Consider the following 15615-nt stretch of genomic DNA (forward strand, 5'->3'; position numbering starts at 1 on the left):
ATAAAAACTCCCCCAGATGGTGGTGGAGGGACAGTGTTTCGTCACATATGGCGACCCATCACATTTGGCTACGGAAGTGACGATCCGATGAGAAATTTCGCACTGCGTAACTTGCCGATATGCGTTCCAAACGTTTTTACGACAATACGGAGCAGTGAAACTCTCAGATAATGTAACAGAAGTGACGTTACAGGCAAGCAATTCTTCTATATAATTATTGATGGTAAGACACCACTTTACAACAGGGCCCCTCGCGGGATCGCTCCACTCGCCACGCTTCGGGCACGGCCTCGCTTCACTCGGCATAATTATAATCTAACTCTATGTCCACTTGAATGGTGGGGCTTGAACCTGGACTTAGGGGTGGAGCCACATAATAACTGCGCACGTCACTTCCGTCACACTATCTGATGGTTCTAGTGTGATGTTTTGTCATATAAGTGTTGGAACGCATATGGTGGCGTCGCGCATGCGCACTCCAGCAGGTAGCCATATGTGACGATACACACAGATCCGCGGAGGTGTGAATGAGGCCTTAGAGAGGGGCAGGCAGCCTTAGAACAATCAATGGAGTGAGTGTATATTGCTCAGGGACAGGTTTATTCCCCTGATTGGTCGATGTGTGTGGGGCTCCTCCCCTCTATACACCTGCGGGGTTCGGTTACACTGAGGTTCCGCAGTAGCTGCACAGGACGCCGTCTCCTAGCAACCATCCGGGTTCACGTGACCGCCCAGCCTCTTCCCCCCCCCCTTACCTCCTTGTCCGGAGATCGGGTCACATGACGGAGAGCCCCGCCCACTGATCGCTGGACTCGGGGAGCAGAGATGGAGCTACCTGCTGTTAGCCTGAAGGTACCCGGATGGGGAATGGGGGTCCCATGTAAGCGGGGGGGAGGGGACGGTACTGGGGGGTGTACAGAGCTCGGGGAAAGTTTGTAGAAAGTTTAGAAGTTGGTGGGAGCGCCGAGTTTACACAGAGGAGGAACTACACCGAGGAAGAGGAAGGACGGCGACTGAGAGGACTGGGGTGTAATATAATAATATAAAGAGGGGTGTATATGAGGTATACACTGCTATGTATAGTCTACTCACATCACTAAAGGGCCACACATAATGTTCAATATATGGAATGCTGGAGAGGACTTTTTTGCGCATTTTTATGCATGATTTTGGTGTGTTTTTGAGCTTTGCCTTTTTTTTATTATTATTATTATTATTATTATTATTATCCAATATAGAAAACTTTTATCTGTTGCATTATTTGTTGCTAGGTATTTCAGCTTTTTTTAGCTTTTCCATTTAGCTTTTATTTCTTTTTTTTTTTAATATTATTATTATTATTATTATTAATAATACTATTCATTTTTTTTGTTGGGGTAAAGGGTTAGAGTTAAGGTTAGGGTTAGTATTAGGAGTTGGGGTTATTTATTGTTTATTTTTTGTTAGGGTGTTACTACTGCTACTACTCATAAAAAAATAAATTAATAAATACTATGTAATAATAAATAACCCTTTAAAAATAATAATAAATAACCGGCCTAACACAAAATAAATGGATCATTTAAATATTATTTATTTTTTGTTCAGGTTTGGGTGTTTATTATTATTATTATTATTATTACTAATTTATTTATTATTTTTTTAAGGTTAGGAGTTCATTATTATTATTATTATTATTATTATTATTCATTTGTGTATTTTTAACCACTTATAGCAGAATGACGGCTGCAAAGTGGTTTCAATACCCTGACTGGGTGTCATATGACGTCCGCAGGATATTGAGCCGCTGTGCTCCCCCGGGGGCGCGCATCGCGGCGATCGTTATTGCCGCTACACTAATCTAGGTAAAGAGTCTTTGACGGAGACTCTTTACCACGTGATCAGCTGTGTCCAATCAGGGCTGATCAAGATGTAAATAGGAAGATCCGGTGAAGCTAGAAAAATTGGACTTTAAAGGCACACGGATAAACCTATGGTTTATCCGTGTGCCTTTAACCACTTGCCGCCCGCCATATAGCAGAATGACAGCGGCAAAGTGGTTTCAATATCCTGACCGGACGTCATATGACGTCCTCAGGATATTAAGCCGCTGCGTGCCCCCGGGGGCGCGCATCGCGGCGATCCTTGTTGCGGGGTGTCAGTCTGACTCCGCAACTCCGATCTAGGTAAAGAGTCTCTGACGGAGACTCTTTACTACGTGATCAGCCGTGTCCAATCATGTCTGACAGATGCGAGTAGATGAGAGCCGATCGGCTGCTCTCCTGACAGGGGGGGGTCTGTGCTGTTTATCAGCACAGCCCCCCCTTGGATCCCACCCAGGACCACCAGGGAAGCCAACCACACTGGACCACCAGGTATGCCCCCTAGACCCCAAGGGAAATACTAATCTGTGCCCAGGCAGCTGCCAATCAGTGCCCACTTACAATGCCTACCACTGCCACCAGGGATGCCTATCAGTGCCGCGTATCAGTGCCGCCTATCAGTGCACATCAGTGCCAGCCATAAGAACCCATCTTTGCAGCCTTTCAGTGCCCATCAGTGCCCACCAGTGCCACCCATGAGTGCCCATCAGTGCCACCTATCAATGCCCATCAGTGCTGCATATCGGTGCCACCCATCAGTGCCGCCTACCAGTGCCCGCTCATTGGTGCCACCTTATCAGTGCCCATCAGTGAGAGAGAAAACTTACTTATTTACAAAAATTTTTAACAGAAACAAAAGCGAAACTTTTATTTTTTTCAAAATTTGAGGTCTTTTTTTATTTGTTTAGCAAAAAATAAAAACCGCAGAGGTGATCAAATACCACCAAAAGAAAACTCTATTTGTGGGAACAAAATGATAAAAATTTTGTTTGGGTACAGTGATGGATGACCGCGCAATTGTCATTCAAAGTGCGACAGCGCCTGGTATTGAAGTGGTTAAAATGGAGCTCCAGCCCAACACACACACACTTTTTTTTTTAATTTAGCAGCTACGAGGACACTTACCTGTCCAGGGATCCCACCATTAGTACATGTTTCATGCTCCTTCTTTTTTTTTTTTTTAACCTGAAAAATGTGAGTTGTTTGACACATTTCCTGTAATGAATGTTTTGGTGTGTTTTCTCCCCTTTGTTTGGGGAGGGGGATGGGTATTCAATGTTACTTTGTGCAGAACTTCCTGGTCCATTGCTCTCTAGTTCTGATAACTTTGCTGGGAGAGGATGTCTGTCCTTACAATATAATACATGTAGAGTATAAAGAAATCATTTGGGTGATCGGTCCTCTCCCCCGGGGACTGGTATATGAAAGGTTCATTGAGGTGTATGGAAGGAGAACGATGGTCGGGTTGGTGGGATCTCATGGAGACAATCACAGACAGTCAGCTCAGCTGGAGACATTGCTTTCTGCACATATTTGTTTAAATCATCTGTCCTGGGCACTGTGCCCTTATGGGAGTGTGCCAGGAGCCGGCTGACTATCTGTCCGGGAATATTGTCACTCTGTAGAAATGTAGATCGGGGTTTTTTTTAAAAACATTGGCTTGTTGATAGAGAGAATCTGTAATAAACACTTCTAAATGTAAAAGTGGCAAAACGTTTTTCCCTGTCGATTACTAGTTGTCAAGTTCCAGCGTTCAGACGAGGCTTTCAATGTGATGAGTACATGAAGCCTTACTGTGTAAGAGGAGCTGAGCTGCTGAGTCACTACTGGGAAGGGGAGCAGAGGGAGCTGATCTGCTGATTTACTGTTGGATGGTCGAGCTGAGCTTCTGAATCACTACTGGGAGCATAAGCAGGGAGAGCTGAGCACCTGAGTCTCTGCTTGTAGGAAGGTGCATGGAGGAGAGCTAAGCTGCTGGGTCACTGCTGGGAGGGGGAGCAGTGGAAACTGAGCTTCTGTGTTATTATTGCTGGGAGGGGGAGCTGAGCTACTGAGTGACTGCTTGGACGGGGCGCTAGACCACTAAACCATTTTAACCAAAATTTTGATAACATTTTGGATGGATTAAGGCTTCAAAACAAGACTCCAGGTGGATAAAGTAAAAAAAAAAAAACTATTCCCGAGCAACTCCCCTCAGTAATACCTCTCTGCCACTAGATGACACAAGTATTCTGGGTTTGATTGAGTGCCAACAGCATTTAGCCCTCTTCCTCTAAGCCAAGCCTATAGGTTATATGGACTCCCATGACTATCTATCTATCTATCTATCTATCTATCTATCTATCTATCTATCTATCTATCTATCTATCTATCTATCTATCTATCTATCTATCTATCTATCTATCTATCCTGTCTAAACTGGCCCCTAGTATGTATATGTATGAATGTGAATTAGGGACCTTACATTGTAGGACTGATGTGAATGTACAATATACAGTACTGCCGCAGGGCAGTATTCCAACATAACGACCCCAAACACACCTCCAGGATGACCACTGCCTTGCTAAAGAAGCTGAGGGTAAAGGTGATGGACTGGCCAAGCATGTCTCCAGACCTAAACCCTATTGAGCATCTGTGTAGCATCTTCAAACAAAAGGTGGAGGAGTGCAAGGTCTCTAACATCCACCAGCTCTGTGATGTCGTCATGGAGGAGTGGAAGAGGACTCCAGTGGCAACCTGTGAAGCTCTGGTGAACTCCATGCCCAAGAGGGTTAAGGCAGTGCTGGTAAATAATGGTGGCCACACAAAATATTGACTAATTGGGCCCAATTTGGACATTTTCACTTAGGGGTGTACTCACTTTTGTTGCCAGCGGTTTAGACATTAATGGCTGTGTGTTGAGTTATTTTGAGGGGACAGCAAATGTAGGGCTCTTTCTCACGGGGCGGATCAGTGATGATCCGCCCCGTGAACACCCGCTTGCTCAGCGGGGATCGCTCCGCCGATCCCCGCTGAGCAGGAAGATGACAGGTCACGGACCTGTCAGAGCGCCGCTCTCCCCTATGGGGGGATCGGATGATGACGGACCGTAGTGTCCGTCGTCACCCGATCCGATCCGAAAACGGATGGAAAAGTAGGTTTTTCCTCCGTTACACTTTTCGGATCGGAGCGGGGTCGGATGTCGGATGAAAACGGAAGGATGAAAAACAGACATACGGATCCCTCGTGTGAAAGAGATCTTACACTGTTATACAAGCTGTACACTCACTACTTTACATTGTTGCAAAGTGTAATTTCTTCAGTGTTGTCACATGAAAAGATATAATAAAATATTTACAAAAATGTGACACACACACTATACACTATATATTACAAAAAGTATTGGGACGCCTGCCTGCCTTTACACACACATAAACTTTAATGGTCTTAGCCTGTAAGGTTCAGTATGGAGTTGCCCACCCTTTACAGCTATAACACCTTCACCTCTTCTGGGAGGACTGTTCACAAGGATTAGGAGAGTGTCTATGGGAATGTTTGACCATTCTTCTCAGGGTGGATAAAAATCAATGATTAACTACTTCAGCCCCGGAAGATTTGGCTCCTCGATGACCAGGCTATTTTTTGCAATTCAGCACTGCGTCGCTTTAACTGTCGATTGCGCAGTCGTGTGACACTGTACCCAAACCAAATTGACTTCCTTTTTTTTTCCCCACAAATAGCTTTCTTTTGGTGGTATTTGATCATCTCTGCGGTTTTTATTTTTTGCGCTATAAACAAAAGAAAACTGACAATTTTGAAAAAAACACAATGGAGGTTATTTACAAAAGGCAACTCCACTTTGCACTAAAAGTGCACTTGGAAGGGTAGATCTGAAATGAGGGGAAGTTCTGCTGATTTTATCTAATCATCTACAAGCTAAAATGCTGTTTTTTTATTCTCCTTGCATGTCCCCCTCGGATCTACAGCGACTGCACTTCCAAGTGCACTTGCAGTGCAAAGTGGATTTTCCTTTAGTAAATAACCCCCAATATCTTTTACTTTTTGCTATAATAAACAGCTACTTTTTGTTTAGGCTGATATGTATTCTTCTACATATTTTTGGTAAAACAAAAAACGCAATAAGCGCATATTGATTGGTTTGCGCAAAAGTTATAGCGTCTACAAAATAGGGGATAGATTTATGGCATTTTTATTATTATTATTTTTTTTTTTTACTAGTAATGGCGGTGAGCTGCGATCTTTATTGGGACTGCGATATTGCGGAGGACACATATCGGACACTTTTGACATATTTTTGGGACCAGTACAAAATATTTTACAGCGCACACATACAAGAATGACATTTCCTGCAGGGCTAGTTAAAAACACCTGAACATATTCAAAAAATACGGGGGTTTGGTCACACTATATGGTCATATAGTACTAAGCCCACTTACTGCGACAAAGTACCCCGAATTAGTGGGTCCTACTCTAGTAATAGAATGGAAGATCCTTTGTCTCGACTATGGGAGCTAAACTCCTCTATGTGGGAGAACTGAGCTCCCATGGTTGAGATAAAGGATCTTCCATTCTATTACTAGGGTAGGACCCACTAATTCGGGGTACTTTGTCGCGGTAAGTGTGCTTAGTACTATATGACCATATAGTGTGACCAAACCCCCGTATTTTTTTAAAATGTTGAGGTGTTTTTAACTAGCCTTGCAGGAAATGTCATTCTTGTATGTGTGCGCTGTAAAATATTTTGTACTGTTTGTAGGTCTTATAGCAGCACCATCTTGAATTTAAACGCATTGTATGGTGTGCCCAGGTTAATGTGATCAGCTCTTTCAAGAATCATGTATTGGGCAAGTTCAAAAAAAATAAAAGATTAATATAGAAATACCAAATAACAGGGTGAATGTGGACAGAAAAAGGTCCTTGCAGCCAGTGTCCGCGACACCCCCCCAAATATGTTCTTTTATATTTTTGGGACCAGTCACAATTGTATAGCAATCAGTGCTATAAAATTGCACTGATTACTGTGTAAATGTCACTGGCAGGAAAGGGGTTAACACTAGGGGGCGATCAAGGGGTTAATTGTGTTTCTTCAGTGTGTGTTCTAACTGTGGGGGGATGGGACTGACTAGGAGAAGACAGAGATCAGTGTTCATACATAGTATGAACACATGATCTGTCTCCTCCCCCTAAGAGAATCGGAATCTGTGTGTTTACACACACAGATCCCGGTTATCGCTCTGTCACGAGCGATCGCGGGTGTCCGGCGGTCATTGCGCCTGCCGGGCACTCGCATCAGCTCCTGCGGCGAGCCGTGGGGGCACGTGCCCCCTAGTGGCCAAAAGGCGAAGCTACGTAAGGTAACGTCGTTTTGCCCAGGGGAGCCAACCTGCCGCAATACAACTGCGGCGGCTGGTCGGGAGGGGGTTAAAAAATTTTATTTTTTTATTTTTATTGAAATCAGTTTTTTTTAAAAATCCAAATTTATTTTAATAAAATGCATTTGGAGTAAAAATCTGTCTAAAGATGGTTTTGTACTTAAGACACATTAATAGTTTTATTTTATTCAGCATGAAATGGAGCTTAGTTATGTAGCATGAGGCTGTATATTCTGCAATATTTATATTTTTGGTAAACTCATTCAATGAATTCAAGCTGAGATAACATCTACTGCATTGATGCATTCACACAATTCCACAGTAACCATGAGATAAACCAAAGTTCAGGAATATTCCTTTATTCTATTGTTTTACAAATCTATGTACACTACAAACTGTATGATTGAATCGGTTCTGATATCGCTGTTTTACTAACCTTACAGCTTATTATTCTAAATCGAAAACCTTCATTTTGCAAATAATAAAGATTCTAACTACCAGCAAGAATAAGTCCTTACATTTAAAGAGCACCTGTCATTTCAGATCCATTATGGCAGCGCCTGTTAGCAGGCATCCACTCACCTGCTCCCGCCACGTCCCTCACCTTGTGTCACTGCCACATCACCAGCTGTCCCATTAAAGTGAATGGGATGTCGGTGAGTCAACAGCAGGTCAGAGGAGGAGCCACTGCAGGACAGAGATGACAGTTGCTCTTTAACCACTTCAATACCAGGCACTTAAACCCCCTTCCTGCCCAAGCCAATTTTTAGCTTTCAGCGCTGTTGCATTTTGAATGACAATTGCGCGGTCGTGCTACACTGTACCCAAACAAATTTTTTATCATTTTGTTCCCACAAATAGAGCTTTCTTTTGGTGGTATTTGATCACTGTTGGGGGTTTTATTTTTTGCGCAACAAATAAAAAAAGGCGGAAAATTTAGAAGAAAAAAGTTTTTCTTTTGTTTCTGTTATAATATTTTGTAAATAAGTACGTCTTTTCCTTCAATGACGGGCACTGATGAGGCTGCACTGATGGGCACTGATAAGGTTGTACCAATGAGGTGGCACTGATAGGTGGCACTGCTATGCAGCACTGATGGGCACTGAAAGGCTGCACTGATGGGTACTTATGGGTGGCACTGATAGATGGGCACTGATAGGTGGCACTAATGGACACTGATGGGTGGCACTGCTGGGCATTACTGATCTGGCAGGCATTCATAATGGGCACTGACTGGCACCATTTGTGGGCACTGATTGGCATATATTGGGCACACTATGGCATCCCTGGTGGCCATGGGGGACATACCTGGCCATCCACGTGTTGGGGGCTTCCCTGGTGCCTCCACCCCAACTCGCTCATTCACATCTTTATGGACCTTGCATTGTGCACTGGTCTAAATAATTTGGTGGAGGGGGGATTATGGTGTGGGGTTGTTTCTCAGGGGTTGGGGTTGGGCTTGGGCTTGGCCCCTTAGTTCCAGTGATGGGAACTCTTAAGGCGTCAGCATACCAAGACATTTTAGACGATTTCATGCTCCCAACTTTGTGGGAACAGTTTGGGGATGGCCCCTTCCGGTTCCAACATGACTGCCCACCAGTGCACAAAGCAATGTCCATAAAGACATTGATGAGCGAGATATTTGTGTATTTCTTCCAGATCTGTGCAGTAATCCGGTGTGTACAAGAGCTTCCTGTAATAAAGACCGGTCACTGCTGCTCTCCCTACTTGTGCAGGGTGAGTGGTCTTGTCTCCGCTCCTTCCTGTAGTTTTATGTAGGCAGCCTGTAGTGGGTGGAGCCAGCTTGGCCCCTCCCACAGCATTTCTTCCTGCACATTCTATGTACAGCACACAGATGATGTCGCCACTACTTTTACAAGGTAATATCTAGGTTTGCAAAAGCCTTTGGTGCGCACAAAGTGGATTTTTATCATTTGTGACTATGGAAGAATATATTTAAATGAGAGTTTTTGTGCTTGGGGTTCAGCTTTGAATTCAGGTTCAGACAATAACTTTGTATCTCCTCTTCCCTCAGGCAATCGTCTACGTGCATTGGTTGCTGACAATGTTGTAAGTATACATTCATGTAAAGCTTTGCTAGACTGTACGGCTGCATTCACACTCGCCCAGATTTGGCACGATTTTGCCCGCGATTTCAAAGCACTGATGTGTGAATAACAAATCGCGGGACTCCCATTTGAGATGCCATTTATCTGAATGACACCTAAAATCACAGTGCGGGCCTGCCGCGATTGTTGAGCGATAAATCGCACAAGACTATCAGATTGTACATAACAGAGACTCTTCACTTTCTGATAACCTGAAACACCTGCAATGCTCATGGTATTCAGAGACCATGTGATCTTTGCCCTGGCTTTAGGTCACACGAAGGCTTTTAATGGGAGAATGTTTTTCCTTCTCAGTGGTAGCGAAGGGACCTTTGTAACTTTTTAGCCCTCGTTCACATGGGTGTATTATAGCGTATCTCTGTGCAAAGACTATGGTTTCCCACATGGGGATGCACAAGTGTCCCATGCAGGCAGTACGATGCATTACAATTGGAACGCAGCGGCTGCACAGAAAGAGCCACTGCTGCCAATTTGACAGCCGCGTGGGGGCCGGGCCCCTTGCATTTAATGCTGCGCCCTCGTGCGGCTGTCAGATTGGGAAGTGCAGCTGTGTCATTGCGGCCACTGCGTCCCAAATGTAACTATATAAAACCTATTACAGTGACAAAATCAAACAATATAAAGTAAGCATACAATCAAAAACAAAGATCAATAGTGATAAATATGACCACTCGATCACCATGATCTGCACAGAAGCTTGACACTGGATCTATCATTACTTACACGGAATGTATTGGCATGGTCACTAATTGAATGGACTGGATGTTCTGATTACCACTTCACAAAGACCATTGATACTTTATACCAGGGGTCTCCAAACTACGGCCCTCTAGTTGTTCAGAAACTACAATTTCCTAGTCATGTCTGTGAATGTCAGAGTTTTACAATGCCTCATGGGACGTGTAGTTTCGCAACAGTTGGGGGAACATAGTTTGAAGATCTCTGCTATATACAATGGATATAAAAAGTCTACACACCCCTGTTTTAAAATGTCAGGTTTCTGTGGTGTAAAAAAAAATGAGACAAAGATAAATCATTTCAGAACTTTTTTCACCTTTTAATGTGACCTATAAACTTTACAACTCAATTGAAAAACAAATTGAAATCTTTTAGGAGGGGGGCGGGGGAAGTAAACCTAACAAACTAAAATAATGTGGTTGCATAAGTGTGCACACCCTCTTATAACTGGGGATGTAACTGTGTTCAGAATTAAGCAATCACATTCAAACTCATGTTAAATAGGAGTCAGTACACACCTGCCATCGTTTAAAGTGCCTCTGATTAACCCCAAATAAAGTTCATCTGTTCTAGTAGGTCTTTCCTGACTTTTTCTTAGTTGCATCCTACAGCAAAAGCCATGGTCTGCAGAGAGCTTCCAAAGCATCAGAGGGATCTCATTGTTAAAAGGTATCAGTCAGGAGAAGTGTACAAAAGAATTTCCAAGGCGTTAGATATACCATGGAACACAGTGAAGACAGTCATCATCAAGTGGAGAAAATATGGCACAGCAGTGAGATTACCAAGAACTGGACGTTCCGTTCAAAATTGATGAAAATACTAGAAGAAAACTGGTCAGGAAGGCAGCCAAGAGGCCTACAGCAACATTAAAGGAGCTGCAGGAATATCCGGCAAGTACTGATTGTGTGGTACATGTGAAAACAATCTCCCTTATTCTTCATATTTCTGGGCTATGGGGTGGAGTGGCAAGACAGAAGCCTTTTCTTACGAAGAAAACATCCAAGCCTGGCTAAATTTTGCAAAAATACATCTGAAGTCTCCTAAAAGCATGTGGGAAAATGTGTTCTGGTCTGATGAATCCAAGGTTGAACTTTATTGCCATAATTCCAAAAGATATGTTTGGCGCAAAAACAACACTTCACATCACCAAAAGAACACCATACCCACCGTGAAGCATGGTGGTGGCAGCATTATGCTTTGGGGCTTTTTCTTCAGCTGGAACAGGGCAATTAGTCAAGGTAGAGGGAATTATGAACATTTCCAAATACCAGTCAATATTGGCACAAAACCTTCAGGCATCTGCTAGAAAGCTGAATATGTAGAGGAATTTCATCTTCCAGCATGACAACGACCCAAAGCATACATCCAAATCAACAAAGGAATGGCTTCACCAGAAGAAGATTAAAGTTTTGGAATGGCCCAGCCAGAGCCCAGACCTGAATCCGATTGAAAATCTGTGGGGTGATCTGAAGAGGGCTGTGCACACGAAATGCCCTCGCAATCTGACAGATTTGGAGTGTTTTTTGAAAAGAAGAGTGGGCAAACATTGCCAAGTCAAGATGTGACTCATACCCAAAAAGACTGAGTGCTGTAATAAAATCAAAGTATTAGTTTAAAGTGGATGTAAACCTGAAAAAAAATGTATTTTATCTTTGATATTATACAGTAGAGTATAAGATTTCCTATCATTTGAGCCCAGTCTTGCCACAAAGAGTTAATCCATCTCTGAGCAATCCTCTTGTATTGTTCAGTGAGATAAATCTTGACAAACTGAGAAAAACTTTGTCAAATCCTCCCCCTTGCTGTGAGTGACAGGTGATTTACATCTCGTGCACTGGCCTAAGACACAGGCAGTTTTTAATTCCCTCCCCCACTCCTTTCTTCAGCAGCTCTGCTAGGATTGGCTGTTCCACATCTCAGTATGATTTGGCATGCTGAAGTCATGTGGTTACTTTCCTGTCTTTTCATTGGATGTTAGAGATCATAACAAGTTCAGTGTTAGAAATACACAGGAGAAAATGCATATTGACAAGGGGAGTGTAGAGGTGGGCGGGGAGTCTGACATCACGACTCCACCCACCGAGCTCCAGACACACCCACACAATCTGCAGTTTTTCGGGTCTAATAACAGACAGAGAGGAGACATTTGACAGGTAAAGATACATGCAGGAGGCATGTATATCCTTATAGATGACCCCTATAGCAGTAGTTTATCAGGATGACATTGGGTTTACATCCACTTTAAGGGTGTGCACACTTATGCAACCGTATTATTTTATTTTTACTTCCCTCCACCTAAAAGATTTCAGTTTGTTGTTCAATTTTTTTCTTTTTTCTCCTTCCTTATGGGGAAGCTTTTGGAGTGTGTTGTGTTGTAAACTGAACTTGCTGAGCACAGTCATTTCTCTGTACCTGAGCCAAAACCAACTAAAGCTGACATTTTTTTTTTTTTTTACAAAGGGTTTTATTGATAATCATAGCAATTTCACAGTTTAACAGTGTAGATAATGCATCATGAATAAACATAACAAAAAGTTTAGCATCTTATAAATAAAATAAGTATGCTAGTAAATCAGAGAAAAACAAAACAATAAGAATATAACAGAGGCTGAAAACATTTTTGAAAGGGAGGTTAAAGAAGAGCTAGGGGCAGAGATTAGTTGAGAAGGGAGGAGTAAAGAATGGGGGGAAAGGAGAAAAGAGGAAGAAAGGGGGGGGGGGGGGTCCCCGCGGTGGGGAGCAAGAGTGCATTAAATCCGAAGAAGGGTGGTATCAAATCTAGTGGGTTTAGTATATTCGACCCATGGCCTCCATACCTTCAGGAACTTATCATGAGTGTCCGAAAGGACAGCGGTCAGCTTTTCGTTAACCATTATATCATCCATGCGATTCTTAACTGCCTCATAACTTAGTGTCTGTGTCTTCCATGCCCTAGCTATCGTTAGTTTGGTTGCAGTAAAGGGATGCAGAGCCAGCTGGCGCTCCAGGCGAAGCAGCTCCGCAATTGGTTTGCAGAGAAGTGCCTCGAACGGATCCTTTTTGAGGTCAGCATGGAGTATGCTTCGGAGGAGGGAGTAAACTCTAATCCATAACCTGCGTACCCTCGGGCAGGTCCACCAGATGTGCGACATTGTGCCCTCCTGGGAGCACCCTCGGAAGCACAAGGGAGAGTAGGCTGGAATGAACCGGGCCAGTCTAGCAGGCGTGTAGTACCACCTGTAAAGTATCTTATAGGCATTTTCTAAAAAGATGACATTCTTTGAGCATTTGGATATTGCTAAAGTCATGACCTGCCAATCCTCCGGATCGAGCTGTTTTCCTAGTTCCCTTTCCCATTGAAGGTGACAGAGTCGTGTCGGTGGTTTTTTAGAGGTAATAATAGAGGAATAGACCAGTGATATTAAACCCGAGGTTTGGGGTCTTGCTCTGCAGAAGTTCTCGAAGGGGGTCAAAATATAAGGGGTCGGTTGAGATTTTATAAGCCCCTGGAGAGAGTGACGAATCTGTAGGTAGCTATAGTGTTCACGTAACGGAATATCGTGAGAGGAGCGTAGAGCCTCGAATGATATTATCCTGGTGGGGGTGAAAAAAGAGTGAATGTCCGTGAATCCGTTTGTCTTCCACCAGGAGAATTGCTGGGGATTTTCCCAGCCTGGTGGGAACAATGGGCACTGGGGAAATTGAAGTAGGGGTAGATGAGGAGAAATCAGGCCGGCCGAATACTTTACCGAGTCCCACATGCGAAGGGAATGGGCCAGACATGGCCCCGTCACGAGAGGACGATATGTGGGAGGGAGCTAGGGCAATGAGGAGATTGGTGTTGGGTGTGAGTCCACTAGGTCCATAGTGGCCCATAGCGGCATTTGGTGTTGTGCATGGAGTTGGGATAACGGGGCTATGTTTGCAGCTATATAGTAGGCTTGTAGGTTAGGGACTGAAAGTCCACCATTGATTCTGCGGGCATATAGTATTTGCTTATTGATTCTGGGGCGGGTAGAACCCCAGACAAATTTCAGGATTTTGCGCTGATGTATTCGTAGGATATGCGGCGGGATCGGGATCGGTAGGACTCTAAAGAAGTAGAGTAATTTCGGCAGGTATGTCATACGAATTGCCACGATCCTGCCGAACCAGGATAGTGGGAGATGAGTCCAAGAGGACAACATGTCCGTCAGCTTCTTGAGTATAGGAGGAAAATTTGCCTTATAGAGTCCCGCGTAGGTTGGGGTGAGCCGGATCCCCAGGTAGGGTAATGAGGTCAGCCATTGGAACGTGAAGGTATTTTTTAAGGTTATCAAGTCTGAGGACCGAAGATTAATTGACATGGCTTTTGATTTGGTGGGGTTAACGGACAAGCCAGAAAGGGAGGCAAAAGAGTCTAGTAAAGAGAACAAGTTAGGTAGGGTGATTCTAGGGTTTGTTAGGGTTAGGAGAATATCATCTGCGAACAGTGATATCTTATGGGGTGTCCCTGCTATCTCAACACCAGTTATGTCCGGGTGGGATCGGATCGCCTCTGCCAAAGGTTCCATGGCCAAAATAAATAGGAGTGGGGAGAGTGGGCATCCCTGCCGAGTCCCCCTCCTGATGGAAAATGGAACTGATTCGAAACCATAGTATTTGACCCTAGCCTGGGGGGAATCATATAGTGCCATTACCCATTGCAAGAATGACGAACCGAAACCATAGTGACTGAGTACCTTTGTCAGGTAAGGCCAGGACAAAGTATCAAAGGCCTTGTTCATGTCAAGAGACAGTAACATAGTTGCTATAGACCGGCTATGGGCTGTGTGCTGAAGTTGTATTATACGTCTAATAGCGTCTCCTGCTTGTCTCCCCGGAACGAACCCCACCTGGTCTTTTTTGACCAGGCGTGGTAGGAAGGAGTTTAAATGATTGGCCAGGATCTTGGTCAGTATTTTAATGTCTACATTAATAAGTGAGATGGGCCTAAAATTGGTCCAAGACGTGTGGTCACGGTCGGGTTTTGGAATCATAACAATATTGGCGGTTAAAAGGTTAGGTGTGAGTGCATGGCCATCTTTTACTGCATTGAACATAGTTGTTAAATGGGGGGCTAAGACGTCTGCTAACTTCCTATAGTAAAGGGCCGTGAAGCCATCCGGGCCTGGACGTTTGCCTACTTTCAGTTCTTTTATACCCTGTAATACTTCCGTTAACTGAATATCTCGATCCATTAATGATGCGTGTGTGTCAGACAGCTTAGGCAATGTCAGTCCTGTCAGGAAGGATGTCAGGTCTTGAGTAGGAGGCTGAGTGGGGGCCTTGTAGAGGGAGGTGAGGCGGTATCTAAATTCTTCCAGCACTTTCAATGGGTTACTTGTGAGGACATTATGTCTCGTGCGGAGAGTGATAGGGTTGTGTTTCGGGGTAAAGGTGCGCAGCCTATTGGCCAGCATTGAGTTGGGTCTGTTGGCCTTGGTGTACCATTTCTGGCGGGCCCAGCGTAATGTACGTTCTGCCTCTTCAGTGAGGCATAGGTCGAGTTCTGTA

General features: G+C 44.0%; 1 protein-coding gene across 1 annotated transcript in view; it reads left to right on the forward strand.

Annotated features, from left to right (window-relative positions):
- Nucleotides 1-739: 739 nt before the first annotated feature.
- AGTRAP (angiotensin II receptor associated protein) overlaps nucleotides 740-15615 on the forward strand; it is a 34612-nt gene continuing 19736 nt past the window's right edge. The window contains exons 1-2 of the mRNA XM_073603169.1: nucleotides 740-852; nucleotides 9270-9304. Of these exons, the coding sequence (XP_073459270.1) occupies nucleotides 826-852; nucleotides 9270-9304 (62 nt within the window). The 5' untranslated portion in view covers nucleotides 740-825. The remainder of the gene's footprint in view (nucleotides 853-9269; nucleotides 9305-15615) is intronic.

Source organism: Aquarana catesbeiana, linkage group LG10 (assembly GCF_042186555.1).
Source record: "Aquarana catesbeiana isolate 2022-GZ linkage group LG10, ASM4218655v1, whole genome shotgun sequence".
Classification (NCBI taxonomy): domain Eukaryota; kingdom Metazoa; phylum Chordata; class Amphibia; order Anura; family Ranidae; genus Aquarana; species Aquarana catesbeiana.